This window comes from Schistocerca piceifrons, chromosome X (genome assembly GCF_021461385.2).
Source record: "Schistocerca piceifrons isolate TAMUIC-IGC-003096 chromosome X, iqSchPice1.1, whole genome shotgun sequence".
NCBI classification, from domain to species: domain Eukaryota; kingdom Metazoa; phylum Arthropoda; class Insecta; order Orthoptera; family Acrididae; genus Schistocerca; species Schistocerca piceifrons.
In genome coordinates, this window is record NC_060149.1 from 270,409,603 (window position 1) to 270,436,939 (window position 27,337).

The window sequence follows — 27,337 nt, forward strand, 5'->3', positions numbered from 1 at the left end:
TACCCTCGTAGCAGCAGTAACCGATCTAACAACTGCACTAGACGCTTTTTGTCTTTTAATGGCATTGCCGACCGCAGCACCGTATTCTGCCTGTTTACATGTCTCTGTATTTGAATACGCGTGCGTATACCGGTTTCTTTGGGGCTTCAATGTATATCAGTAAACTGCAGGAGCATCGAAGGTAAGGTCACAGAGTTAAAAATGGTTCAAATGGCTTTCAGCACTATGGGACTTAACATCTGAGGTCATCAGTCCCCTAGAACTTAGAACTACTGAAACCTAACTAACCTACGGACATCACACACATCCATGCCCGAGACTGGATTCGAACCTGCGACAGTAGCAGTCGCGCGGTTCCAGACTGAAGCGCCTAGAATCGTTCGGCCACATCGGCCGGCTTCACAGAGTTAGTACCGCTTACAGAAGCCCAGATAGCTTTAGGAACAGAAAGCTGGTTGAAAGAGAAGTGAATACTTACAAAATTGTAAGTCCCAATTGGAAAATTTATCGTATGGATATGTTAGTCGGCAAAGAAGTCAGCGTATTTACTGCAGTAAAGAATTCGATATTATCTTGCAAGATTGTCGCAGATTCAGAATTTGAATTAATCTGGGTGAACTTAAGCATGGAAGGTCGGTCGAAAATGGTAACCGGATGCTTTTATAGACCACCTGGGTCAGGAGCTGTAGCGATAGAGCGCTTCAGACAGAACTTGCAGACTATTAAGAACTACATTATGCACACAACTGCATTGGTATATTTTATTAGAGACGGTCGATTTCAGTCTAGGATCAAACCGCCATCGGGTCCAAAAAATGTCTCAGCTACGCATTTGCGTAATTCGAATAACAGCTCTATACACGTAACATACATGTCCATATAGCCAGCTAGATGTTTGCGTATGGTAATCTCATGCATGAGAGTGGCAAGATTCATCCGACCAAATGACTTTCTTCCATTGCTCCATAGTCCAAGTTTTATAGCTTAGGAACCACTTTTTCCTGTTAAGGCCATGTGCCTCACTTGACAAGTGATTTTCTAATTCCTGCTCGTCCTGTAGTTCCCTTCTTATGGAGCTCACTTCGTCTCGTTTTGTTGCTGACAGGATTCGTGAGTGCGACATTCAGTTCTGTTGTGACTTTCGCAGTTGTCGTCGTCTTATTTTTCGTTACAATCCTCTCCAATAACAGTCCGCGCTGTGACTTAGTTGTGACGGTACCTACTGAAGCACCAGAGACTTATGCTCCTTTGTTTTTGGGAACACCCACCGTACGAACACTGACAATTTGCCCACATTCGAATTCACTTAGCTCTGACGTAATGAAGTCACAACTACACCGAACGCTGTTCTGATCACTTGTAACGTATTTAAGACATTGCACAGGTGTCGTTCGTAGTCAGATACAATAGTGCAACCGGCAGGCTTGCTTAGCATCAGGTCCAGAACCGCGTAGCTGCTACGGTCGCAGGTTCGAATCCTGCCCCGGGCATTGATGTGTGTGATGTCAAATGGTTCAAATGGCTCTTAACATCTGAGGTCATCAGTCCCCTAGACTTAGAACTACTTAAACCTAACTAACCTAGAACCACTCGGTCACAACGGCCGGCTGTGTGATGTCCTTAGGTTAGTTAGGTTTAAGTAGTTCTAAGTATAGGGGACTGATGACCTCAGATGTTAAGTCCCATAGTGCTTAGAGCCAGCCATTAGCATCAGCATTTATGTTCAAGCATGCATTTCTCGTGGTGCTCCCATACATTTGTCAAAGTCCTGTAGATGCAGGTCATTAGTGAAGGATTCATCTAAATCATGTTATAGCAACATAAGAACATGCTGCCTTGTAACTTGCATTGTACTTCGATGAAGACGTAATAGCAACCTGCTGTCTAATTAATGTTACTCCATACAATGACTTTTGCCTTCCTGGCGTAAGTAATTGTGTCAACATGATCTTGTGGAAAATAAAGGGTAAATATGCGTGGAAACTATTCTAACGAATGCATGAGACTGAACTGTTAGGTCCTGTCGTTTAGAGGTACCAACCAGGCAACATATTAGCGTAAATCGGTGTGTTATGGCTCGATAGCTAAGTTCTGCTGGGAAGGGCCCGCGAGTTGCTTCGTTGTCCGCCAGCATGGGAGAAGTTGACGTTGTCGGTGTGTCCGCCGTCGGATTTTACGTCACATTAACTATGCAAGCTCCACTGGACAGACAGCGGTCGAAGCTAAGCTTTATGAGCGCAAGTTGCGCGTCTCAGCGAACTCAGTCATCCGCAATGGCCACAGGCGTCAACCATATTTGAACAGTTCGCTGCCAGCTTATATTCCTGCCAAGCGCACCCCTAATAAACGGGCACTCTTGCAGATCCGAAGTTACGTCCCTCACGGTGTGGCAAACTCCATAATAACGGGCCCTCATTTAATCGTGTATAAAACCGACTATTTGTTTTTAGTAACTCTTTTTTTTGGCAACCTGATTATTTGATTCGCAATAACTATTGTTGAATGTATAAGAAAATGTGGATATACTTAAATGGTTTGCTTGCGGTGGTTCATCCTAGTTAGTTATACTATTTTTCTGCGCGATAATTCGAACACTGACCCAGGCGTCTTCTTCAGGTGCTATGAGCTGCGCTGCTTTGCGTACTCGCTGTCTGGGCACCCAAGTGAAGTACTGTTGGTGTTGCGCCGCTATTTCTGGAAGACTTCAACTTCTGGCGCTCACTAGGCCCTTTGATGCTCCTTTATTTTTGGAGTCCGCACTATTACTCCTTGAAATGCACATTTCTCAGCGTTTTCTAACTCTGTTTATTCAACAACCATTTTAACCACATCTTCCATCGCCTGCTTTATTCTTAATGATGATCCTGTACAGGGTGAATCAGAACTCAACAGTCAAGCTTTCAGAGGTGATACTATGCATCAAAACAAGTAAAAAAGTCCTGTAAACATGAGATCTAAAGTGCGTACATTAAGAGCTATGAACACTTGTACTGTGAAACACATCTCTTCTACTGAACAAGTGCTCATAGCTCTTGAGGTAAGCATTTTAGAGCCCATATTTGCTAGACTTTTTCTCTTGGTTTGGCCTGTACTTCCTGCTCCCTGAATGTGTCAGACAAAGAGGTTTCAGTAGAACAGATACGTTTCACAGAATCGAAGTCGAACAAGTGCATATAGCCCTTTAGCTATGCACTTTAGAGCCCATGCTTAATAGACTTTTTATCTTGTTTTTTTCCATAATACCATCTCTGAAAGTTTGTCGGTGTAGTTCTGGTTCACCCTGTATACACAACATTCAATTTAATTAACTGTGTTTTCAAAGTTAAGTGATAGACCAGTTACCGAGAACTTGTTACCTATCGATAATACAATAATACTTTTGAATATTTCATTTATAGCTCTTTATGCTGTTGCAGCTCTATTGAACTTCATTATGATGCATGCGTCATCAGCAAAGAATAATGTCTCTTTTTTATCAGTGTAAGACGGAAGGTAATATGTATATAACGAGAACAGAAGTGGCCCCAAAATTGAACCCTGTGGACTGTTAATAGTAATTGTCTCCACTCGGAAGGGGAGTTTGGTGGCTGTGATGTGCTTGTGACAGGAGAGGACGGGCCTACAGTGCGGTTCAGAGGACTAGCCACAGGCCATCGGTATGGGTAGAGTTGTAAAACTGCCGTACGCTACCATACGTAGGCGTATACTGCGGTAGTTTTCCTAGTAGCCCTGGTCAGATAGAATCGACCCGCGTTACCTGTACGTTAGGTTTTTTGCGTACTCAATGGGCATTTTTTTTTTCAAGTTATTGGCTTTCGGACTGTGCCCATTCAACCATGTCAATAGTAATTTCAACTACGACGATACGAAAGTAAGGACAACTCAACACACCTCTGGATCACGGGGTCCCGGGTTCGATTCCCAGCCGGGTTGGGGATTTTCTGTGCCCGGGAACTAGGTGTTTGTGTTGTCCCCATCGTTTCATCATCATCGTCATCATTCGTGACAATGGTTAGATTGGACTGTGTAAAAATTGGGACTTTGTACGGGCGCTGATGACCGCGCAGTTGAGCGCCCCACAAACCGAACATCACAACTCAATACGCAAGTCCATAAGCAGAGAAAAATCTCCGACCTGACCGCGAATCAAACCCGGGCCTCTTCGCTTAGCATTCCGCCGCACTGACTGCGCAGCTATCGAAGCGGACTGTACTGAGTTTTACGTATGCTATCATTGTTTCTAGGTTCCCATAGAAATTGGAGGCGGTGAACATCTAGAAACGGAGTGAGGGTAAATAAAGGGCCGCGTAGCCTACAGAACTACTTTGTTCTACATAGTTATCTTCCAGTCTATTACTTAAAAATTAACATTATTTATAGTAAAATTGAAATTTTCAACGTTTAATTCAGGTTTTATTCGAAAATTGTTTATTTGTAACTTATAAAACGCAATTTACATTCTTTAAGAATATAAAATATACAAGAACTAGCACTGAATGTTATGTGTGGTTCTAATTATGTGCAATACAAACAACCAAATAAATAAAAAGCAAAGAGAAGTCGTTGGATCCCAGTTCCTCTCTTACACATTCATTTGCATTTCTTCCCCTAGCAATGCCACGAATGCAATTTTGTCATATGATGACATGATGGAGACCGTGGCTGTTGTTTGAAAACAAATGTTGATGGTGTTAGGACAGCAACCAGCCACAAATTTACTTTCAGTTCCTTTATTGAAAGGCTACCGTTACCGGTTTCCAATCGTTGTGATTCATCCTCAGACAGTTTACATGCTTTCTTTACGACATGTGGTGTGTTTTTTACAGATTAATTGTCGTGAAACGTCGGTCTCGAGTGTTTGTATTCATAAAATTCGTCCAGCAGATGTCAATGCATTCCCAATGCATTCTTATTGTTGCACACGTAAATTGTTCTCACTGAACACTTAAGATTTGTCACATGTTTTGATACATGCATCAAATATGTGGTGCGTGGTAGAAATCATCTCAGTGACAAATCTTAAGTGTCCAGCGAGAACAATTTACGTGTGCAACAATAAGAATGCAGTGGGAATGCATTGACATCTGCTGGACGAATTTTATGAATACAAACACTCGAGACCGACGTTTCACGACAATTAATCTGTAAAAAACACACCAAATGTCATAAAGAAAGCACGTAAACCGTCTGAGGATGAATCACAACGATTCGAAACCGGTAACGGTAGCCTTTGAATAAAGGAACTGAAAGTAAATTTGTGGCTGGTTGCTGTCCTAACACCATCAACAAATGCTACGAATACTAACGGTAATTCTACTGTTGCCGGCCGGAGTGGCCGTGCGGTTCTGGGCACTACAGTCTGGAGCCGAGCGACCGCTACGGTCGCAGGTTCGAATCCTGCCTCGGGCATGGGTGTGTGTGATGTCGTTAGGTTAGCTAGGTTTAATTAGTTCTAAGTTCTAGGCGACTGATGAACTCAGAAGTTAAGTCGCATAGTGCTCAGAGCCAATTCTACTGTTTCCTACTTCATTTATGTACTGTACCAAAACTACCGAACTGTAGTTTTGGTAGAGCGCGACTCTGGGTATAAGCTGTTGTTTATGGCGATTCTGTGATGTTTGTTGTAATGTTGCAGGTGTACGGTGCGCAGCGCCTGTCAGAAGGCGAGCCATTCGTCGCCACGGTGGCTGTCGTTGGGCACAGGCCAGCAGTGTATCGACTTCGAGCAGGTGCTGCCCGATCGCATACCCGTGTCTCAAGTCACAACGGTAAGCTGCCGCTCTCTATAAGAGATCATCTTACTAAAACAAACAAGAGTATTTTCTCTGCACAGTGAAGATTTTGTTTCATATACTCAGTTTTCTTTTATATCGGTTCCAGTTTATACAAGGGGAAGGCGCCTAAATTTTTCACCTCGAGTATCTTCTGTCTCTTTACAGCTATTTGTTATCTCATTTCACGTAGTCGAATATTGACCAAGTCTCACGAAACAAAGATCAATGCCTTTTCGTAATTTCAAGAATCACCAACATCCAGGCGTTAACTTTTGCTTAACGAAATTTTGATTACTGAAGCCTCAAACTTGCAAATCTGGATGAGAAACTTTCAGTGATATAATTTGTGGTTTGCATACTTCTTAACAGCACTATTCATTTTTGTGCAGTTTTACTACAAATTATCGCATTTTTAGAAAGCTGCTACGGTTATTTCAGCTACTGCTCGTGACTCCGACGCTGGTTTCGTTCACGTCCAAACGGACTTTGTCACTTAGTAGTCCTACGATTTCCCTAGGCTTCTTTACTGTTTCTTTGAAAACTGCTGCCGACACTACTGTTATCTTCTCTAATGCTTAATTTCGATCGTACATACCCCTTTTAGTACTGCTATTGCTTCTTCTGCACTGAAGCCATGTATGTTACGAGTAATACGTCTTTTCCTTTCGAGTTTGGTGTACCACGATGAGTGGAGATACGCACCATCGTATGCGCATTCCCGTTTTCCTTTTCATTAGGAAAAACGGAGCAGAAATAACATTATATTCATGCCGTTGGAAGGCGTTACCTTTTGTGTAACTTAGTCCCCATTAATGAATGCAATGACAGACGAGAAACTTCTTATACACTTACAATGAGGCGACAAAAGTCGTGGGATACCTCCTAAACAAGTCGTTGGAAATACCCTTCAGAAAGTTTCAGCCATTCTGCCCCTATCCCGAAAGTGTTGTCGATTTTGTGCACGAATTGACCTCTCCATTATATCTCATAGATGTGCCATATAGTTCGTGTCAGGCGATCTGTGTGGCCAAATCATTCACTCGAATTGTCCAGAATGTTCTTCAAAACCAGTCGCAAACAATTGTGGCCCAGTGATATAGCGCGTAGTTATCCATAAAAACTCAATCGTTGTTTGGGAATATGAAGCTCACGAATGGCTGGAAATGGTCTCCAAGTAGCAGAACATAACCATTTTCAGTCAATGATCGATTCATCTGGACCAGAGAACCCAGTCCATTCCATGCAGACACAACCCACACCATTATGGAGCTACCACCAGCTTATACAGTGCCTTGTCGACAACCTGGGTCCATGGATTTGTGGGGTGTGTACCACACTCGAAACCTACCATCAGATCTTACCAACTGAAATCGGGACACATCTGACCAGGGTACGGTTTTCCAGTCGTCTAGGGTCCAACCGATATGGCCACGAACCAAGGAGTGACACTGCAGCCGATGTCGTGCTGTTGGCAAAGGCACTCGGCGTTGGCCGTTTGCTGCCATAGCCCATTAACGCTAAATGTCGCCACACTTCACGCAGTGTTGCTTGTCTTTTAGCACGTACAGCTCTACGTAAACGCCGCTGCTCTCGGTCGTCAAGCGAAAGCCCTCGAGCAATGCGTTGCCCGTAGTGAGAGGTATTGCCTGAAATTCGGTATTCTCGGCACACTATTGACACTGTGGCTTTCGGAATACTGAATTCCGTAACAATTTCTGAAATGGAATGTCACATGCGTCCAGCTCCAAATACCATTCCGCGTCCCAAGTTTGTTAATGGCCGTCGTGCGACCATAATCATCTACATGGATACTCTACAAATCACATTCAAGTGCCTGGCAGAGTGTTCATCGAACAACCTTCACAATTCTCTATTATTCCAATCTCGTATAGCGCGCAGAAAGAATGAACACCTATATATTTCCGTACGAGCCCTGGTTTCCCTTGTTTCATCGTGGTGATCGTTCCTCCCTATGTAGATCGGTGTCAATAAAATATGTTCGCATTCGGAGGAGAAAGTTGGTGATTGGAATTTCGTGAGAAGATTCCGTAGCAACGAAAAACGCCTTTCTTTTAATGATTTCCAGCCCAAATCCTGTATCATTTCTGTGAGACTCTATCCCATATTTCGCGATAATACGAAACGTGCTGCCTTTCTTTGAACTTTTTCGATGTACTTCGTCACTCCTATCTGGTAAGGATCCCACACCACGCAGCAGTATTCTAAAAGAGGACGGACAAGCGTAGTGTAGGCAGTGTCCTGAGTAACGTCGGAAACCTGTTCACATGATCCACCTAAGTACAATGACAGCTCCGTCAATGCATTGCTCTTTTATACCTTGAGTACATGATACTACCGCCGTCTCTATACGTGCATGTCTCTATCCCATGACTTTTGTCACCTCAGCGTGTATGAGACGCAGGGGAGTTGAAACCTTTTCATAGCGTAGGAATATAATGTTATCGAGTAACAGATTTGAAAGTTGTTGTCTCACACCTCCCTGATCGTTAAGAGACTCCCCGTATAGCGTGCTTCTGACCCAATATGTCTGTATTTCATCGGCATTTGTTTTGGCACGAACGTCTTTTATCTTCTCCATTTATTTCTAAGCCACATTCAGCAACAGGATAATTATTTCTTACTGGCATCCACTTTATTGCGGCTTCATTACGCTCTAGTTTTCTTTTTTGTTCGCTTCTAATCTCCTGACGACGCTGAGATCATTAGAGATGGAATCCTAAGTTAGATTTCCTTTCAGTGGGTGGAAGGAATGGGCCCTGGCCTTATAAAAGGAATCCTTCGCGGCTTCACGTCAAGGCAACAAAAATTTAAATAAAAACGCAGGGACATTTTAACGTGATTCCTCCGAGGTAGAAATTAACAAGTCGCGGTATTTTCTGAGTTGTGAGGCTATAAGGCTACACCATACTATTCGAGCGTTAACAGGCAACCTAGGTAGGGAAATTGTGTGGAACAAGTAACTCATTTTTAATAAATTTTGGTTATGACATGAAAGGAGAGAGAAAGCAGGTGGTACGAAACTCACGCCGCCTCTTTATTGTGACAGCAATCGAACAGAAGTTCAGTGTAACTAGTGAATGAATCAGTATGTTTCAGCCTGTTAGTCAATTCAGCCATTATGTTACTAACTTCCGAATTAAAGACAAATATTTGTGGAACCGTGGAACTCTGTCGCGCGGTGTGACATACAACATAATAACGCCAGAATGAAACGTACTTGACAGATATATAATGGTGTTCAAGATCGAACTCTGTCTTCGGAAAACACGCCGCAGGAAATGAATTGCAAATTGTGTAGACAGCCGATGGAATTTTTCGTTTGACAATCATTTTAATGTACTCTTTTCGCTGGTCGTGCAGGGCCGCCTCTCATGCAAATTTTATCTGCGTCTCCATCGGCACCCCTGCGATTTACATATCACTCAGTAGTCGGTAGCGGATGGTTCACTGCATGAGCCAATCTGTGACGGGCCATGCGAAAGAGAATTTCTAAATGCCTCGTAGCTGGCTCTCGTCTCCGTCTTTTTCAGTTGTATCACCTGTCTCTTTTGCGCGCAACGTGTCAGCATTTCACACAGTGTACAACGGGTTTAACTAAACGACTCTGACAAACGTTGGTTGCGCGGAAGCCCTGTCGTGCCTCATCTCGTTTCTGGGACTTTGATTCTAGAAAGGGGATGGCGGTTATCAACGAACAATCAGTTTTCAGTACTATCGTTTTTTTTTTTCACACCAGTTTAACCTGACTGTTAAAACAGCTCAAAATAACCGGTTTTGAAATAACCTACTTTCGGTTGTTTATTCCTATCATTTCCTTTAATAAACGTGGAAATCGAACAAAGGTTGAAAAAATTTGACTCAGTCAGTGTCAAGATACATAGAATCACACTATTAAATTAAAGAGGCAAATAAAAGAAAACGAAGCCCGTCAACCACTCACTGCTTTTCTCGAAAAATGATAAGTGACTGAATGGTACAAAAAATCACCAGTATTCTCCTATTGATTCTAATTTTTTGAAACTCTGCTCAAAAAGCATGTTGTAATCGGGGATCATACCACCATTTGGGCATTACAAATAATCACGCTAAAGATGAAAACTGAGGTTCTGTTTTTCTTGTTGATTTGTCCGTTCGCAAGGAGTACAAGCAGATAAAAGGCATATTATGTAGACACAGGCAACAGATCAGCTTCTTTCTGTCTTAATGCTATGAATGAACTGTTCTTAAGTTTTTAATTTATTACTGTTACTATAACTGCCTTCCTCTTTTAGTATTTCATAGAAATGGCAGAAAAATCCTTAATCTTTTAAGGCAAATGTTGCACTGTACTTCATTGCTACGTCACTTCGTAAAAATAGTTCCAGCCTACACGTGGTACCATTCTGCAATACAACGGATGTCCAGTGATGACAGCGGGAAGCTACGGTTTAGACCATGTGGGGCTAAATCTTGCACGCTGCACAACAGGCGTACCTTAAGGCGCGACATACGGCAACAGTGACATAATTGTCTCAGCAATGCTGTACCAATTCTTATGTCACCTGTTTGTTGCTCGTTTTTGTCTTCATTGTTATTAAAATAGCGCTGATCGCATTTCCCATTTCCAATAATAACGCAATATTTTAAACCAATTTAAATTTTACGAATAAAAATTACTCGTTTCTTAAAAAGGTTTGTTTAAAAGCGAAAAATTTTAGCACTGCTGCTATGGCTAACTGATGTTTCGCTTTTTACTCGGTTATAGGTAAAAAATAAAAAAACACTTGTTCTAACCGAGATAAAACAAATACCGAAAAATAGCGGTCATTCAGAATTAAAATACCGTATCGGTTTTAACCGGTCGGTGTTTCCCATCCCTAATGTGCAGCTCTTGCCCGGCGAGTTGCACATAAAATAACCGTATTCTTCCAAAAATAGTGCTTTTGACGTTGTACATAGCATTCACGTCAGCATTTCGTCAGTGGAACATAAAAATCGTGGAGACAACGAAGTCCTTCCGGACGCTACAGTGAAAATTTCTCGTCACGATTATTCCATTAAGTCAGAATGGGATTCTGTGCTCGAAGATCTCTCACGCTAATGATGTAACGCGTGAGAATCGCTCCCCTAACGACTCTTCCTCTTATTTGTTTGATTATACGCTCCTCTATGAGGGGGGGAGAGTACTCAGGGGCAGAGTAATGAAGCTATACAGTTCCACGCATCACTTACTTGGAAAGCTCTTCACAGAAAATTCATTTTCATACGTGCGATTCAGCCTGCTGCTATGTTACAAACGTGCTCGCACATCATTTTCGCCCTATATAGTCGGTCGACTTCTTCGCTTATTGCATCATTAATTTCCTGAAGTATATTTACATATGATGGAGAATTTTATTTTCAAATGTGTATTGAGCACCATCTGGATTTTACTGGGTTTCATTTGCTATTATCGCATTACGTGTTCTGCTAGTAATGAACAGTCTGTCATTTCATCGATTTATTTTTTTTCTCTTACTTACGATTAGTGCTGCAGCGTGTTAAAACAAGTGTCAACGCACAGTACTGTATGCTGCCTCTGTGTCATCGTAATATGGCCCCCGTGCTATTGTCATTAATAGAAAATACAGTTCGTTATAATTTCTCATCACAGTTTTTCGAACAATGGTAGTCTGTAGCGCTCTTTTGTTTGTGTGGTTTCGTGATTTGATTAATCATATAACTGTAATCGTCCCCGTCATTTATGTCATAACTGAATGGTCAACTTATCTGACTGTCACACGGAGGACGACGTGCGATTGTCTGTGGAATTATCCGTGGTGGTAGAAACAGGCTCCACTAAGCCTTGCAAAATGGCAGCTGAATTATTTGTATGAGAATTATAATTTTAAAATATTCCATTAACAGTCCCCACTTCCTCCCCCCCCCCCCCCCCCAATCTGACGCAAAGAATCCCCTTTTCTCCCATATCCACTGTAATCAGTTTGTGTCTGACGTTTAAGGGCCGAAGTTGCGACCAATGTCTGCAGGCGGCTAGTATAGCTCTCCACAGCGAAAGCAAGTCTTTTTAAAGTCTATTCTCCTCTAAAAAAATCACGTAAAAATCCGTAATTAGCGCGCGCGCTTGTGTGTGTGTGTGTGTGTGTGTGTGACGGGCGCTCCGCAACGAGGTTATTATTGTTGAAATTAGCGAACGGTACAGATCTGTATAGCACCCCTCAGCATATCAATAATCTGCTCTTAATTTTAATTAAGGCTAAAGTTATAATTTCTTTAAACGTGTGGAATTTTCCTGTCAGATAAACAGCTTCAGACTCACCACGTCCTATCTCGAAACTACTGAATTCACGGAACTACAATTTTTCGTTTATTGCCAAAAGACCTCATTCTGCAACGGAGTACGTGGGATACGTGTAAGCTTCCGAGAACTGCATTTATTGGCCATTTTCGTCAATATATAACTCGTAACAAATATGAAGTTTGAAGTCTCAACCTTCTACAAAAACCGCGGAAATAAAGGATTGTAAAAAACGGTGAAATGTTTTGTGAAATTGTCTAAAAGTAATACAATAAATTAGATAAACATTTGATGCGCTTTTTGAATGCTCTTCAAAATCGTGTACAGCGAATGAGACTCTACTGTCTGCATAATCCACCAGACACAGACAAATACGTGCAGTACTCTTCGAAATTCTAAAAGTCTAAGCTAAACGCTGAACAGTAAATTCTCATTTTGCAGCTTATTTCCTGTACATGATTTCGAGCATCAGTCAGAAACGCATCAGGTGTTTCTCTAATCTATTTTATTTTTTACCTTTTGGCAAATCATTTCACAAAACATTTGACCGTTCTTTTTTCAAATATTTTTATTTCAGCAGAAGCTGTTCGTTAAACAGTTCAATTTTCCACCAAATCACTAATAAATTTTTCTCAATTATCCTAATTACTCTCAATCAATTAAACTTTTTTTGTTTGGAGAACTATACTTCATGATGGTCAATTTGATACTCCCATTTGTTCATTTCCCACTCTTAGTCTGGCTACTAAATTTCAGAAAAAAATTCAGTGTGTAATTTCTAGGTTGTTTTGTTTTCGCCCCACTCAAACATTTGACCAAAATTTTTGAACTTTGCCAATGGTATAGATGTGTACAGTGCTTCCTCTCTGATTCTCTTTCGACTAGTTTCATTACACGTCGTACATCACGCGAAAGTAAACATTACACGAATCTCTAACTGAAACGGCTCATTGAGAACTAGCATGCACTAGCGCTTTGCGCGGGGGAAGTGGCAACATAGGAGCCGACAACGCCAGGCGCTCATTGGTGTATTGCCGGCGGGAACAGTCCAGCTGCTAACTATAATACGTTTAATCGGATCTCAGCTATTTTAAATAACAGATGTCGTCGGAGTTGTAGAGAGCAAAGTAGCATCCTTTCCTCAGAACATTTCTGAGCCTCTATTCCAACGAGAATATGTCCAATCAAATGTTATCTGGAATACATTTTTTTCAGCACAGAGAATACGATTATTCACTGTCCTGCCTGTGTCATGACATTATGACCCCCTATTAACTGGGCAAACAATTTCCTAGAAGTCATTAGCAACTACCTATCGACTCTCTTCCACATCATTCGCCACGTTCCAACGCTCGCCCGTCTTATTAACAATTTGAGCGAAGTGGCGCAGTGATTAAAGTGCCGCACCCGTACCAGGGACTAGGTGCTTTTTCTTTATGCCAGCCATAACATCAAGTTTTAGGATTTCCGTAGTTTCCTTAAATCGAATAAAGCGAATGGCGGGTCGGTTCCGTTGAATTCCGCATTCTTGTCCATTCAAACCTTGCACTTCGTCTCTAGTGACCTCGTCGTTGATGAGAATTTAAAGTTTCGTACCTTCTTAACTGAACCTTCTGCAGAATAACGAAATATATTAAGCTGTAACCCAAGAATAAGTAACAATGTCAGTAGTCAAATAAAAATCAATGTAATGATATGATATTATATGAGGATATTTCTGATCCGTCGTTGTAACTACAAAAATGCGTGACTTTTTCACCAGACGCGTTTCGCTTTATTCAGGCAAAGTATCATCAGTGGTGGTGATTTTTTCGGTTGCTTTTTCGTTTACATAGGGAAATGCCGTCTGCTAGCACATCGTTGGTTTTCTGTGTTAGATACTGATAATTTCCGTCTGCTTTTTAGATGTTCTGCAGCACTATGCATTTCTCACAAAACACTTTTATGCACACCTCTGTATTCTGTTTGTTTTCGTACTTTCGTAGACATACTTGAAGTACGAAAACAAACAGAATACAGTGGTGTGCATAAAAGTGTGTTGTGAGAAATGCATAGTGCTCCAAAACATCTAAAAAGTAGACGAAAATTATCAGTGTCTAACACAGAAAAACAACGATGTGTTAGCAGACGGCATTTCCTGATGTAAGCGAGAAAGCAACCGAAAAAATGAAAAAATCATCACCACTGATGATGCTTCACCTAAATAAAGCGAAACGCGTCTGGTGAAAAAATCACGCATTTTGTAGTTGCAACGACGGATCAAAAATACCCTCATGAATTATAAAGCAACTACGGACAGTATGGCCACACGAATGAAGAAGATATGATATTAATTTAATAATTGTCATTACGCTATACTTTTCTTACTTTAAATGATAATGCTTACTATGTTCTGTTTCCGGATTGTTTAATATTAATCGCTTTTCTTTCTACCCTGCTATAAACGTACTCTTTCAAATAATGATTCTATTACAAATGGCGTTAATCTCCGCGTTACGTTGTATAGATGGAACACGACGACACGAATTCGATCACCTAGAAGTTGTGTACATACTTATAACACGAAAGTTAAGTTAATTGTACACTGTGAGATGAGTAGGCTGGTAGAAGATATTCATCAAATGGGTCTCTCATTTTTTCCTTTGATGTAATGGTACTACTACCGACAGCGATAAGATCACAAAATTACAGTTCCTCCAGCAATAATTTCGTTTTATAAAACTTTAAAATTATATTCGTACCAAAGTTCGTATTATGTGGCATACATTTTATGCTTCTCCTACGAATCTTTCATGGTATCGCAGCTTTTTCGACCACCAGTGAATAATCACATTTTCTTTATTTAATCGTGTCAGAAGAATCGTACATAAAATCAGACTGATTTACACATACATATCAAGTATATAACGAATACAAAATGAGTATAAAAGTATACGGATATATAAGCAGGGTCAAGTAGTTTTTTTTTATTTTATGAAGTCTTGGACCGGAAACTGGCCACGTCCAGCGCTTCCGGGGTGGCATTCATCAAATCCTTCACGGTTCAGGTGCCTGGGCACAGCACACACTGCGTGAGGCGGGTGGTGGTTTGAGTGTGTCCAGTCACACAGCGCCGGTTCATTTGAGAGGCCCCATTTGCGCATATTCTCTTTGGATCGTGTGACACCAGAGCGCAGCCTATTAAGAGATTTCCATGTCGTCCATCCTTACATATGGTCGGGAGGGAGTTCTTCATTTGGGACTAACCATTCCCCAAGGTGCGCGTTGTCTTCTCGCCACATTGCCAGCCTCTCTTGCTGCGGTGTCCCGACGATGTTTTCTGCTGTGTGCAGGAAGCTTTTTCTAGATTTTAGTCGACGGCGGGCTGGCTGGTGTTTGTACAGCGGGTGGGCAGGTGAGGTCAACGCCTTTGTCTTTTCCTTCCTGGCCGCTACTTTCCTTCTAATATCTGGTGGGGCCACGCCTGCCAGGCAGTACAATTTATCAGTCGGGGTTGGTCTCAGACAACCTGTGATGATGCGGCAGGATTCATTAAGCGGTATGTCCACTTGCTTGGCGTGGCTAGAATTGTACCATACAGGGCACGCGTACTCCGCTGTTGAATAGCACAAAGCAAGAGCTGTGGTTCTCACTATTCCAGGCTGTGCCCCCCATTGTAGTGCCCGTTAGTTTGCGCACAATGTTGTTTCTCGCGGCTACTTTGTGTTTAGTGTTCATGCAGTGCTTTTTATAGGTGAGTGCTCTATCCAAGGTGACGCCTAAGTATTATGGTGTTTCGCAATGTTCCAGGGGCACTCCTTCCCAGTTAAGTTGTAGTCTTCTTGCAGATTGTCTGTTCTTTAGGTGGAAGGCGCAGGTTTGGGTTTTCCCTGGGTTGGGTTTGAGATGGTTCCCCTTATAATAGATGGCAAGCTGTTCGAGGGCTTCTGACAAATTCTGTTCAACAGTTTCAAAGCTGTCTGCTTGAGCGGTAATGGCGCAATCATCTGCATATATGAAGCTTTCGGTGCCTTGGGGGGAGGGGCTGGTCATTAGTATATATATTAAAAAGTGTTGGGGCCAGTACGCTTCCTTGGGGGAGGCCATTTTTCTGTATCCTCCACCGGCTTCTCTGTCCCTGAAAATCCACGAAGAATCTTCTATTCTGTAGTAGGTTTCCAATCAGTAAGGTTAGTCTGTAGTCCCTACTCATTGCGTATATTTTCCCCAGGAGCAGTCGGTGGTTGACTGTGTCGTAGGCTGCTGATAGGTCTAGGAAGACAGCCCCGGTGATCTTCCTGTTCTCGAAACCATTCTCTGTGTGTTGCGTTAATTGTAGCACCTGTGACGTGCAGCATTTGCCCGTCACAGGTGCTAAAATTAACGCAATAATCATATGAAACTGGCTTATGAGGACATTTCTGTTAACTAGTATTCACTAAAAAGCTACGATCACTTCCGACTTTGTAGTTGAGAAGAAATTGCAATGACTCTTATTGACGCAATAGACTACCGAAAGAACTAAAAAGTATAAGTAGCCTCTGCATGGTGCGATTGAACGTAAGGAGCTATTCTGTCTATACATGTGCAGGGTCGGACAATTGACACTTGGGAGAGAATGATTGATCGTCGCCTGAAGCGTGTCTGCCGCAGCGCGGCGCAAGGCTTCTTACGCTCGGCTCCACTTCAATTTGCGTCCGTTCCGCAGGGAGCGATTATTTACTTTGAGCTGTTTAGCTTCAGCGGAACGGCTACCTGTGTATATTTGAAGTACGTCAACGGGCCCTCTGATTCCATCCCAGTCGCTGTGAGTATCCTTTACTCGAGCACCTCTGGAAATGAATGCCTGCGTTCCACTTAACTGTTTGAGAGTTATCTGCAAGTTCCTTTGTCAGCGGTGACGCCGTCTTCTATCTCTGCTGATGCTCTAACAGCTTACTGCCTCGTCAGTGGAGCTCCCCACCTTTAATTAAACCAGTCTGAACTAATAACAAATGTTTTCGTTTCCTGTTCTTACAGAGAACTCTTCGTATAATCTCTTTGTATACGGAAGTCCAGTGACGAAAGAACGAAGTGCCGATGACTGACTGACGTTGTGTTGTGTTGTGGGGTTTGGATGTTTTTACAGAATTGTTTTAAGCACAGCCCCGTTTTTACAAACGATAATGATCAGCTTACACAGGAAGGGGCATATTATAAAACAAAAACAATTGATTTTTCTATGTTTCTCCGAATAACAGATAATGTCAGATTATTAAGCAAATTTTTCCCTTTGCCACAATACTCTCTCACATTGGATATCAGTTGCCACAGCCGAGACGATACGCCAAGTCTCATTAAGTTTGGACGCTCCTAAAATTCCATAAGCGCCAGAGAGAATCAGAACAAGGTCTTCGATATGTAATTGTACATGACACTATGGTTAATACTTTTAAATTTTCTCCCTGCCAAGAGTTTTCGAGACACCACATTTTTACAATTTTTTAATCAATAAGTCTTGAAGATATGAGTACAGAATATAACACTTGCTAAGGTTTGCGCCTGTGTGGCCGAGCGGTTTTAGGCGCTACAGTCTGGAACCGCGTGACCGCTACTGTCGCAGGTTCGAATCCTGCCTCGGGCATGGTGTGTGTGATGTCCTTAGGTTAGTTAGGTTTAACTAGTTCTTAGTTCTAGGGGACTGATGAACTCAGATGTTAAGTCCCATAGTGCTCAGAGCCATTTGAACCATTTTGCTAAGGTTTGCACTGAAATGCCTCGGAGAACTAATCATGAAATATGCTAAACCTGCCAACATAGTGCAATTAGGTGATATTTACTGTGCAGTGCCTACAATTTTGCGTTCTCTTTTAGCACATCGCACAGCTATTTTTTTTGCGAAACATTTCACTGACAACTATCGAGCTTTAAATCACTGTAATCTTCTTTTGAAGAGCTCTATATTTCACTAAAAATCACTGCGATCCATTAAAAAAAAAGAAACATGTTGCTTCAATATTTCGCTGTGCAAAAAGGCGCGAATATAAACTATTCTACACAATACTTTCCCACTACGCAACCATTACTTATTAACATCCTTTTCCCGATATTTTGAGCCCTTTATGAAATATTATGGTGATTAATTCTGTACATCAGATTGAAAAAAGGGGAACTTACATTTGCAATAAAAATCTGATATATCAAAGCTTTATCATAGAATTTTGTAGTCTCGTTGGAAGTAAAACGAATATTTTGTGGATGTCAGCAGAATGTAAATACGTTAATACCGCCACAGCAATACTGTACTTCCCAAAAATACAAGCACACGTGACTTACAATCTAGAGAAAACTATTTCCCATATGACTAGGTAATGGAAATGAGCGTTTAGCGTCATTGGCCGGGAGGCCCTTGCGGGGCAGGTCCGGCCGCCTTGGTGCAGGTCTTATTACATTCGGCACCACATTGGGCGACCTGCGCGTCGGATGGGGATGAAATGATGATGAAGACAACACAACACTCAGTCTCTGAGTGGAGAAAATCTCCAACCCAGCCAGGAATCGAACCCGGGCCCGTAGGATAGCAATCCGTCACGCTGACCACTTTTTTTTTCATTTCGTTCGTTGTTGATCGTTGTGTTTGGTCGTTGTGGACTTGACATTGTATCCGCTGAAATCCGTTTGTTGCTCTTTCCGCTCAGTTTTTATATTACAGAGGCCAACAAGCTCTCTGACCGAACACGCTGAGCTACTGTGCTGGCGACTCAGCTATCGGGGCGTACATATGACTAGGTAAAACTGCATGATTCAGCGTGACATGTATCCGGTCGTCACAGATTTGAACTAAATCACGTTGTAGCAGTAACGACAAGCTAAAGGTATTCTTCAGCACAAGAAATTTGTCGCAGAGTTTAAGCTGCTTCGTGAGTGCTTAATGATTTTTATCTGTTGGTACGAACGATAGATATTTCGTAGCTGAAAAGCCACTTTGCTTCCGTTACATTTGCGCTTCGTGACAGGTTAGTTAACAGTTTGGAATATTAATGAACTCTTTCCTCACAGCTTCGCAGAACAATAACAAACTTATGAATGAAAAACACGAATTGCGAATGTACTGTAGTATTTATTTTCCTTGTAAACCGAAAATCGGTTTAGAAGAAAAATAAATACTGTGGAACATTCTAAGTTCATGTTTTGCATTCATAAATATAAATAACTTTTCCTGCGTGCTTATCAAAATGACCAGTCAGAGAACCTTGTGCTTCAGTTTTCTTTTTATTTTTTCCTATCGCGCTTGCACGTAGACAGGTAAAAATTTAATAGCATCATTTTGGTTGATAGATGACATCACTGTTAATTACACTGCAACGTGGCAGCAAATGAATTAAGTGCTTATCTCCACCATACAAGGACATTTAGTCGCAGGCTGCTTTTAACTGGTCGCCAGGAAAAGTGCCAAGCGTGGGCAAGTGAGAAGAGCCTCTCTTTCTACTGCTGGACTGCTCTTATGTGTCTCCTAGCCATTAAAGGCGTACGAGCTTTCTTTACAGATAAGACTTCATCTCCTCCTCTGTAAGTTCCGTCTTATCCTCTCCCCCCCGACCCTTTCCAGCCACACAAGCCCTACCACTCTCCCCCCTTTCTTTCCGACATCTTCCCCCCACCCCCACCCCTCCCCGCTTCCCGCTTCTTCACCCTTCTTCAGTAGAACAGAAAAGCAAACCTTCTGAATTTTATAATATAACCTAAATGTAGTTCATTATCTTTCTACTCCAGGCGAACAGGCGAAAAGTGCTTCCATGTACAGGTATCCAGTCCTCCGCTGTGTAACATAGTCCTTAGATTATTTTTGGACTGTACGTTTTTGCACGCATATCGATCAACATCAGCCTGTAAATTAAAAATATTTACAAAATGCGTTTGATCAGCAATATAAACATTAAATATTTAATCACGCGGATATATCAATTAAAGTAATTATTACCCTATTACATATTTGCGTATTTAGCCGTGCGAAATCGGAGCGTCGCGATTACACTGTTACGCAGTTTAGGAATAAAATTAAATCTCCGAATTATAGCCCTATGATAAATGACCTCATATCATTTCATTTAACGATTGCAAACAAATTACACATGAGTTCGACTCGGCCTGACGAATTGGTCACTGTTTTCTGGAATTATTACATTTTTATTATTAATCTCATCTACATGAATGCTTACTTTTGGAGCGGAATTGACTACACTGAGGACGAGAGAAATTTAAGGAACGAAAATCAGTAGTCTCTGCCAACGACATAGAGGACAGTACAGATTGTTTCGCACGTTTTTCTTAAGGCTGTTGCACCTTTTCTGCGTTACTAACAAAGGTAGTCATGATAAGGAAACAACCAGCTGAAAAAGAAATAGGTTTGCGCCTCGGATACAGAATCCCAGTTTCGTATTCCTTATAATTTTGCAATTATTTCTTCGAAAATTCTTCTAACGACCCTTCAACTCTACCGAGCGATTTGACGCAGTGCTTAGCACAGTGGACTCGCATTCGGGAGGGCGACGGTTCAAACCGGGGTCCGGCCATCCTGATTTAGGTTTTCCGTGATTTCCCTAAATCGCTTCAGGCAAATACCGGGATGGTACCTTTGAAAGGGCACGGCCGATTCCCTTCTCCTAAACCGATGGGACCGATGACCCCACTGTTTGGTCCCCTCCGCGAAATCAACCAAACAACCTTAAACTCTCTAAGTATGTATCCAGTCATATACTTGCAAGGAGAGAGAAACCTCTGTTATAAAAAGGCAATACCGTTCATCCAGTAAATAAATTATTAAAAAAATAAGATAAGTTAACCCTCATCAGCACAAAGGAAACCACCGACTTCACCTTCAGAGTCAAGTAGGTATTACATATGTAAAGAGATATATCTCGAAGTACCGGTAAAAAAGCTGTGTTCCGCCAAACACGTAAGCGGGCGCAAGTAAAGTTGTTCGGTAGATACCTAATATAGTGAAGGCATCGTTAAGCTTGTCCAAGCGATTTTTTGAAGTATCTGAGACATTTTGAATTTACTAATGAGAAATAAGGTTGATATGCTCATCCCACCATTCTGGTGCTGCTTTTCCACTGTCTTGCTAAATCAAACCAGGAGAACATCGGGACGGTTTCTTAAGAGGTTTCCTCGCCCTTCCTTGACAGTTTTAGCTAATGCACTCTCTCTAACGAACACAATGCCGACGGGACGCTAAACTCTAACCTTCCTTCATACTCTTGGAAATGCAGTTGCATTGTGCTGACTCGATTGAACAAGTCGACGGATAGCACCTGAAAATACTGATCCATGCAGTTTCTTTTCTTAAATCTCCTCTGAATTGGTTCCTGGAAGATCTTCGAAATTCTACAGTTGCTAGTTATCTTGTTCGAAATGGAAAGTTTGAGAACCGTGGATGTAGTACTGCAAGGTTTACAATTTAAACAGCAACCAGCTACAAGTACGGCTTGAAAAGGTTGATTTGAATCAAACCATGACTGGTTTAGAACCTCTTTCAAATCCATCTTCAGACGGTTGTTACAGGTTTCCTTGCTTTCTTGCAGGGACCTCGTTTTGTATTCGTTATTAGTTTGCTGCACTGTGATAGACAGTATTTCTTGTTCTCAGTTCGGTAAAATTTACGAAGGATACGTGTTACGAGGTGAAAACTTACATTCTGTATAATTCTGTGCGACGAAATCGCCCTGTGTTTTTGTTACGAATTTCAAAATTAACACATCTGAGGACGTACACTGCGTGAATGCTGTTCAGTTTACTGGAAAAATCTTTAAACCACACCATTCTATGTTTAATGCCAGCACGCACGATACACATTTATAAAATGTGGCCCAGTGTCACGTGAGAAACATCAACAATATTTTCAACGTTAATACAGTGGTCCAGAATGAGATTTTCACTCTGCAGCGGAGTGTGCGCTGATATGAAACTTCCTGGCAGATTAAAACTGTGTGCCCGACGGAGACTCGAACTCGGGACCTTCGCCTTTCGCGGGCAGGTGCTTTACCATCTGAGCTACCGAAGCACGACTCACGCCCGGTACTCACAGCTTTACTTCTGCCAGTATTTCGTCTCCTACCTTCCAAACTTTACAGAAGCTCTTCTGCGAACCTTTTAATACAGTGGTAATTGGGTTACCAGTGCTGTGAGAATGTATATGCGCGGTAAGTTATATCTTTGCTAGTGCAATGAAATTAAATTAATAACGGAAAAGAGGAGTAGAATTATTTATAATTATTACTAACATGGAATTCTATTGAACGGTTAGGATTACACATAAAAGAGTTTTATATATATATACGATATCAAGCACTGCGTAGAGTAAATAAGCACAGTAAGATTTTTTTTTGTTATAGTGATTAAGCTAAGTTTAAATATTGAATCTACAAGTGCACGTTCAAACTTAGCTCAATCACTATTTCAAAGCCAGCCGGTGTGGCCGAGCGGTTCTAGGCGCTTCAGTCCGGAACCGCGCGACCGCTACGGTCGCAGGTTCGAATCCTGCCTCTGGCATGGATGTGTGTGATGTCCTTAGGTTAGTTAGGTTTAAGTAGTTCTAAGTGTAGGGGACTGATGACCTCAGATGTTAAGTCCCATAGTGCTCAGAGCCATCTGAACCACTTGAACTATAACAAAAAACATATCTTATTGGACTTATTTACTGTACACTGTATTTGTTATTGTTTGTATATAATGTTTTTATGTGTAATGCTAACCAATCAGTTGAACAACATATTAGAGATTATTTTAACTAACTTTACTTCTCTTTTCGATTATTAAATTAATGTCATTGTACTAGCAAAGACATATTTTACTGCCCCTATACTCTCATACAGTATCGGTAACCTAACATCTTTACAGCTGCAACATCTCTGAAAATATTGTTTGTGTTTCTCATGTGAAACTGGGCCACGTTTTGTAGATGTTTGTCGTGTATGCTACCATTAAGCATAGAATGGTGTGGGTTAAAAAGTTTTTCAATGATCTGAACAGCACTCACATAGTGCACGTCCACAAATCTGTTAATTTTAAAATTCATAACAAAAACACTGGGCGATTTCGTCACGTAGAATTATAATGAACGTGAGTTTTCACCGCATTTCACCTTTAATAACTTTTATCAAAACATTCATGGAAAGGTTTCAGAGGTCAAAAGAACTAAAGCCTTCGTGAATTTTACCGAATTGTGAAAGAAAATTTTGTCTGTCCTTGTGCAGAGACCAATAACGAATACAAAACGTAGACCCAGCAAGATGGATTTATAAGAAATCGAAACCGGTCATGGTTTTATTCCAATAAACTCTTTTAATGCATATACGATGGAACATTGCATCGTTGTGTTTAACAACACAAGCACTGCAATATCGTATTTATCCGCCAATAACAAACTGCGACTTTCAGTTAAAAAATTTAGTAAGGTTGTACGCAGGAACGATGACAGATGGAAGTTTGAGTGTAGCCGTGAGTACTGCACGGATCGCCCGCACGGTAGCTCAGCGTTGTTCGGTAAGAGGGTTAGCTGCCCTCTGTAATAAAAATAAACTGATTTAATGGATCAACGAAGAAGTGGAACAAGTGTCATAGGACGCACGCCCCGAACAAATACAACGATAAATTACGAGTAAAATGAGATAAAAAAATTGGGTAAGGCGACCACTCACATGAAGTGAGAGATGCGGGTTCGAATCCCAATCGGCAAAAATTTTCACTGTCGCCATTTCCATACACGGTTGATAGTTGTTCGTATTCGCAACTGCGAATAAATTTCATGTATATACACTCCTGGAAATAGAAATAAGAACACCGTGAATTCATTGTCCCAGGAAGGGGAAACTTTATTGACACATTCCTGGGGTCAGATACATCACATGATCACACTGACAGAACCACAGGCACATAGACACAGGCAACAGAGCATGCACAATGTCGGCACTAGTACAGTGTATATCCACCTTTCGCAGCAATGCAGGCTGCTATTCTCCCATGGAGACGATCGTAGAGATGCTGGATGTAGTCCTGTGGAACGGCTTGCCATGCCATTTCCACCTGGCGCCTCAGTTGGACCAGCGTTCGTGCTGGACGTGCAGACCGCGTGAGACGACGCTTCATCCAGTCCCAAACATGCTCAATGGGGGACAGATCCGGATATCTTGCTGGCCAGGGTAGTTGACTTACACCTTCTAGAGCACGTTGGGTGGCACGGGATACATGCGGACGTGCATTGTCCTGTTGGAACAGCAAGTTCCCTTGCCGGTCTAGGAATGGTAGAACGATGGGTTCGATGACGGTTTGGATGTACCGTGCACTATTCAGTGTCCCCTCGACGATCACCAGTGGTGTACGGCCAGTGTAGGAGATCGCTCCCCACACCATGATGCCGGGTGTTGGCCCTGTGTGCCTCGGTCGTATGCAGTCCTGATTGTGGCGCTCACCTGCACGGCGCCAAACACGCATACGACCATCATTGGCACCAAGGCAGAAGCGACTCTCATCGCTGAAGACGACACGTCTCCATTCGTCCCTCCATTCACGCCTGTCGCGACACCACTGGAGGCGGGCTGCACGATGTTGGGGCGTGAGCGGAAGACGGCCTAACGGTGTGCGGGACCGTAGCCCAGCTTCATGGAGACGGTTGCGAATGGTCCTCGCCGATACCCCAGGAGCAACAGTGTCCCAAATTTGCTGGGAAGTGGCGGTGCGGTCCCCTACGGCACTGCGTAGGATCCTACGGTCTTGGCGTGCATCCGTGCGTCGCTGCGGTCCGGTCCCAGGTCGACGGGCACGTGCACCTTCCGCCGACCACTGGCGACAACATCGATGTACTGTGGAGACCTCACGCCCCACGTGTTGAGCAATTCGGCGGTACGTCCACCCGGCCTCCCGCATGCCCACTATACGCCCTCGCTCAAAGTCCGTCAACTGCACATACGGTTCACGTCCACGCTGTCGCGGCATGCTACCAGTGTTAAAGACTGCGATGGAGCTCCGTATGCCACGGCAAACTGGCTGACACTGACGGCGGCGGTGCACAAATGCTGCGCAGCTAGCACCATTCGACGGCCAACACCGCGGTTCCTGGTGTGTCCGCTGTGCCGTGCGTGTGATCATTGCTTGTACAGCCCTCTCGCAGTGTCCGGAGCAATTATGGTGGGTCTGACACACCGGTGTCAATGTGTTCTTTTTTCCATTTCCAGGAGTGTATTTGTGGCTGGTTGATGTTTAGATTATAAACCTTGTTTATAGTTCTTTTTAGTCAAAATTTTGACCCAGGTAAACTTTATCGCACCTGTTTCCAAGTTATGAATTCCTTACACACAGTCTTCGCGAATCACACGTGATACCGTGCATCAAGGACTTACGAACCTCTTGATTTCAACTACTCCGCGTCTGTGGCCGGGGTAGCTACGACATGTTAATGCTTAGCCGCTTCGAGACATGGTGATGGAATATACTCTCATCAGAAGAAAATAGTCAGAAAGTCGAAGAGGTATTGCGACGTTAGCTTCCACCTGTGTTGATCCCAGATCTCTGCGTTGTGTCTCATGGAATGAGAGCATGTGACTGGTGAGATTGATACATGTGTCCGATGAGCGTTTTGATAACAGTAGCCAATTTTTCGTAACCGAAGAGGGAAGACGCGTCTATTCCAAGAATATCGCGACACTCCACTGCATAAACGGTCATACCATAGGCCTACCCACTTGACATTTCCTATCAGATAGGAGAGAAGCAACAGCAGGATTCAGGCATTATCGCCTACATTCAATGAGTATTTTACTTTTGACATTGCAGCTTGATAAAATGTTGAGTCTTCCATCTGGTAACTGCTCAAATGATTTCAAAATTCCTTACTTTCACAACATTTCGCCACATACTAACGAACAGCTGAGGCTACAGTGTAGTGCATGTCGTGTTTCGCAAATTGGTAGTACAAGTTGCTTCTCTTTCTTAAAGATGAGATGGAACGCCTACAGCATCAAACGGTCGTACTGCTGTACGCTATGCTGAACCTTTCAGATAGATTAAATGAGGCTCTTTTGTAGAAAAAAAAATCCATAAATTGTGACTAACACCATTTCCACCAAATGTTTACTCTTGGGAGTAAACATTCAGTAAGGTATACAGGAAAACTTTTGTGGGGTTCAGAAAAGCAGGGGAGAGATTATGTCAGGTTAAAATTTTGAGCTGGAATGTCAGCGTGTTCATTTGACACAGGCGTCTCGCGAATCGCAAAGTTATGAGTGCAAGTTGAAGTTAGGAACACATTTTCTACTTGCTAAGCAGTTTTATGGTGAATCAATTTAGATCTAAGTTAACTTACGGTGCCTTTGAGCCCATCGTTTATGCTATTATGTTGAAATTCGTATAAGAAACGGAAAAAAGAATTTCACTGGGAAATGCATTCTCAGTAACACTACCGTAAGCTTTCTGAGAAGGTACTCAACCGCCTGAGACGTTGTAACGCAGCAGTTTCCATTTTTCCCTTTAATATTGAAAAATATTACAGTTACTATTAATGTTTTATTATTAACTATCCTTTCCACAAAGGCAACGGCCTCGCCGCAGTGGAAATACCGGTTCCCGTCAGACCACCGAAGTTAAGCGCTGTCGGGCGTGGCCGGCACTTGGATGGGTGACCGTCCGGGCCGCCATGCGCTGTTGCCATTTTTCGGGGTGCACTCAGCCTCGTGATGCCAATTGAGGAGCTACTCGACCGAACAGTAGCGGCTCCGGTCAAAGAAATCCATCATAACGACCGGGACAGCGGTGTGCTGACCACACGCCCCTCATGTGAGGATGAAACGGCGGTCGGATGGTCCCGATGGGACACTAGTGGCCTGAAGACGGAGTGCTTTTTTTTCCACAAAGCTTCTGATCGCCATGTTCTGCACTAGGCATCCAGAAGAATTTTTACACTTTTCTTTACAGCCTTGACTGGAAAGAAATGCCTTCCAATGTGTTACCTCTTCTGATCAGACCTTACATTTCTCTAGAAGGTACTTACACATTTTTGGCGTTGCGAACTCCTTCAGAAGCTATATGGTCTGTGAATGGCACGCATCCCCTCTCTGTAAGGGCGGCCACCTGGCGGCAATAGAACCAAATGTCTCTTCTAGGCCATGGTTCACCTCATTGAAGCTTAGTAAACGTCATGTGACCTCTCATCTGCATGAAGCTGGGAGAAGGATGCTACCCTGTCTACCTCCACCGGTTGAAAATCATCGCGTCTGTACACTGTGATCAGGACACAACGGCAGGGGCGGATCTG

General features: G+C 42.6%; 1 protein-coding gene and 1 pseudogene across 1 annotated transcript in view; both read left to right on the forward strand.

Annotated features, from left to right (window-relative positions):
- LOC124722303 (plexin-B) overlaps window positions 1-27,337 on the forward strand; it is a 968,210-nt gene that overhangs the window by 804,719 nt on the left and 136,154 nt on the right. Inside the window, exon 5 of the mRNA XM_047247485.1 lies at window positions 5,636-5,768. Coding sequence (XP_047103441.1) covers window positions 5,636-5,768 — 133 coding nt within the window. The remainder of the gene's footprint in view (window positions 1-5,635; window positions 5,769-27,337) is intronic.
- On the forward strand, window positions 26,616-26,733 carry LOC124723539 (annotated as a pseudogene).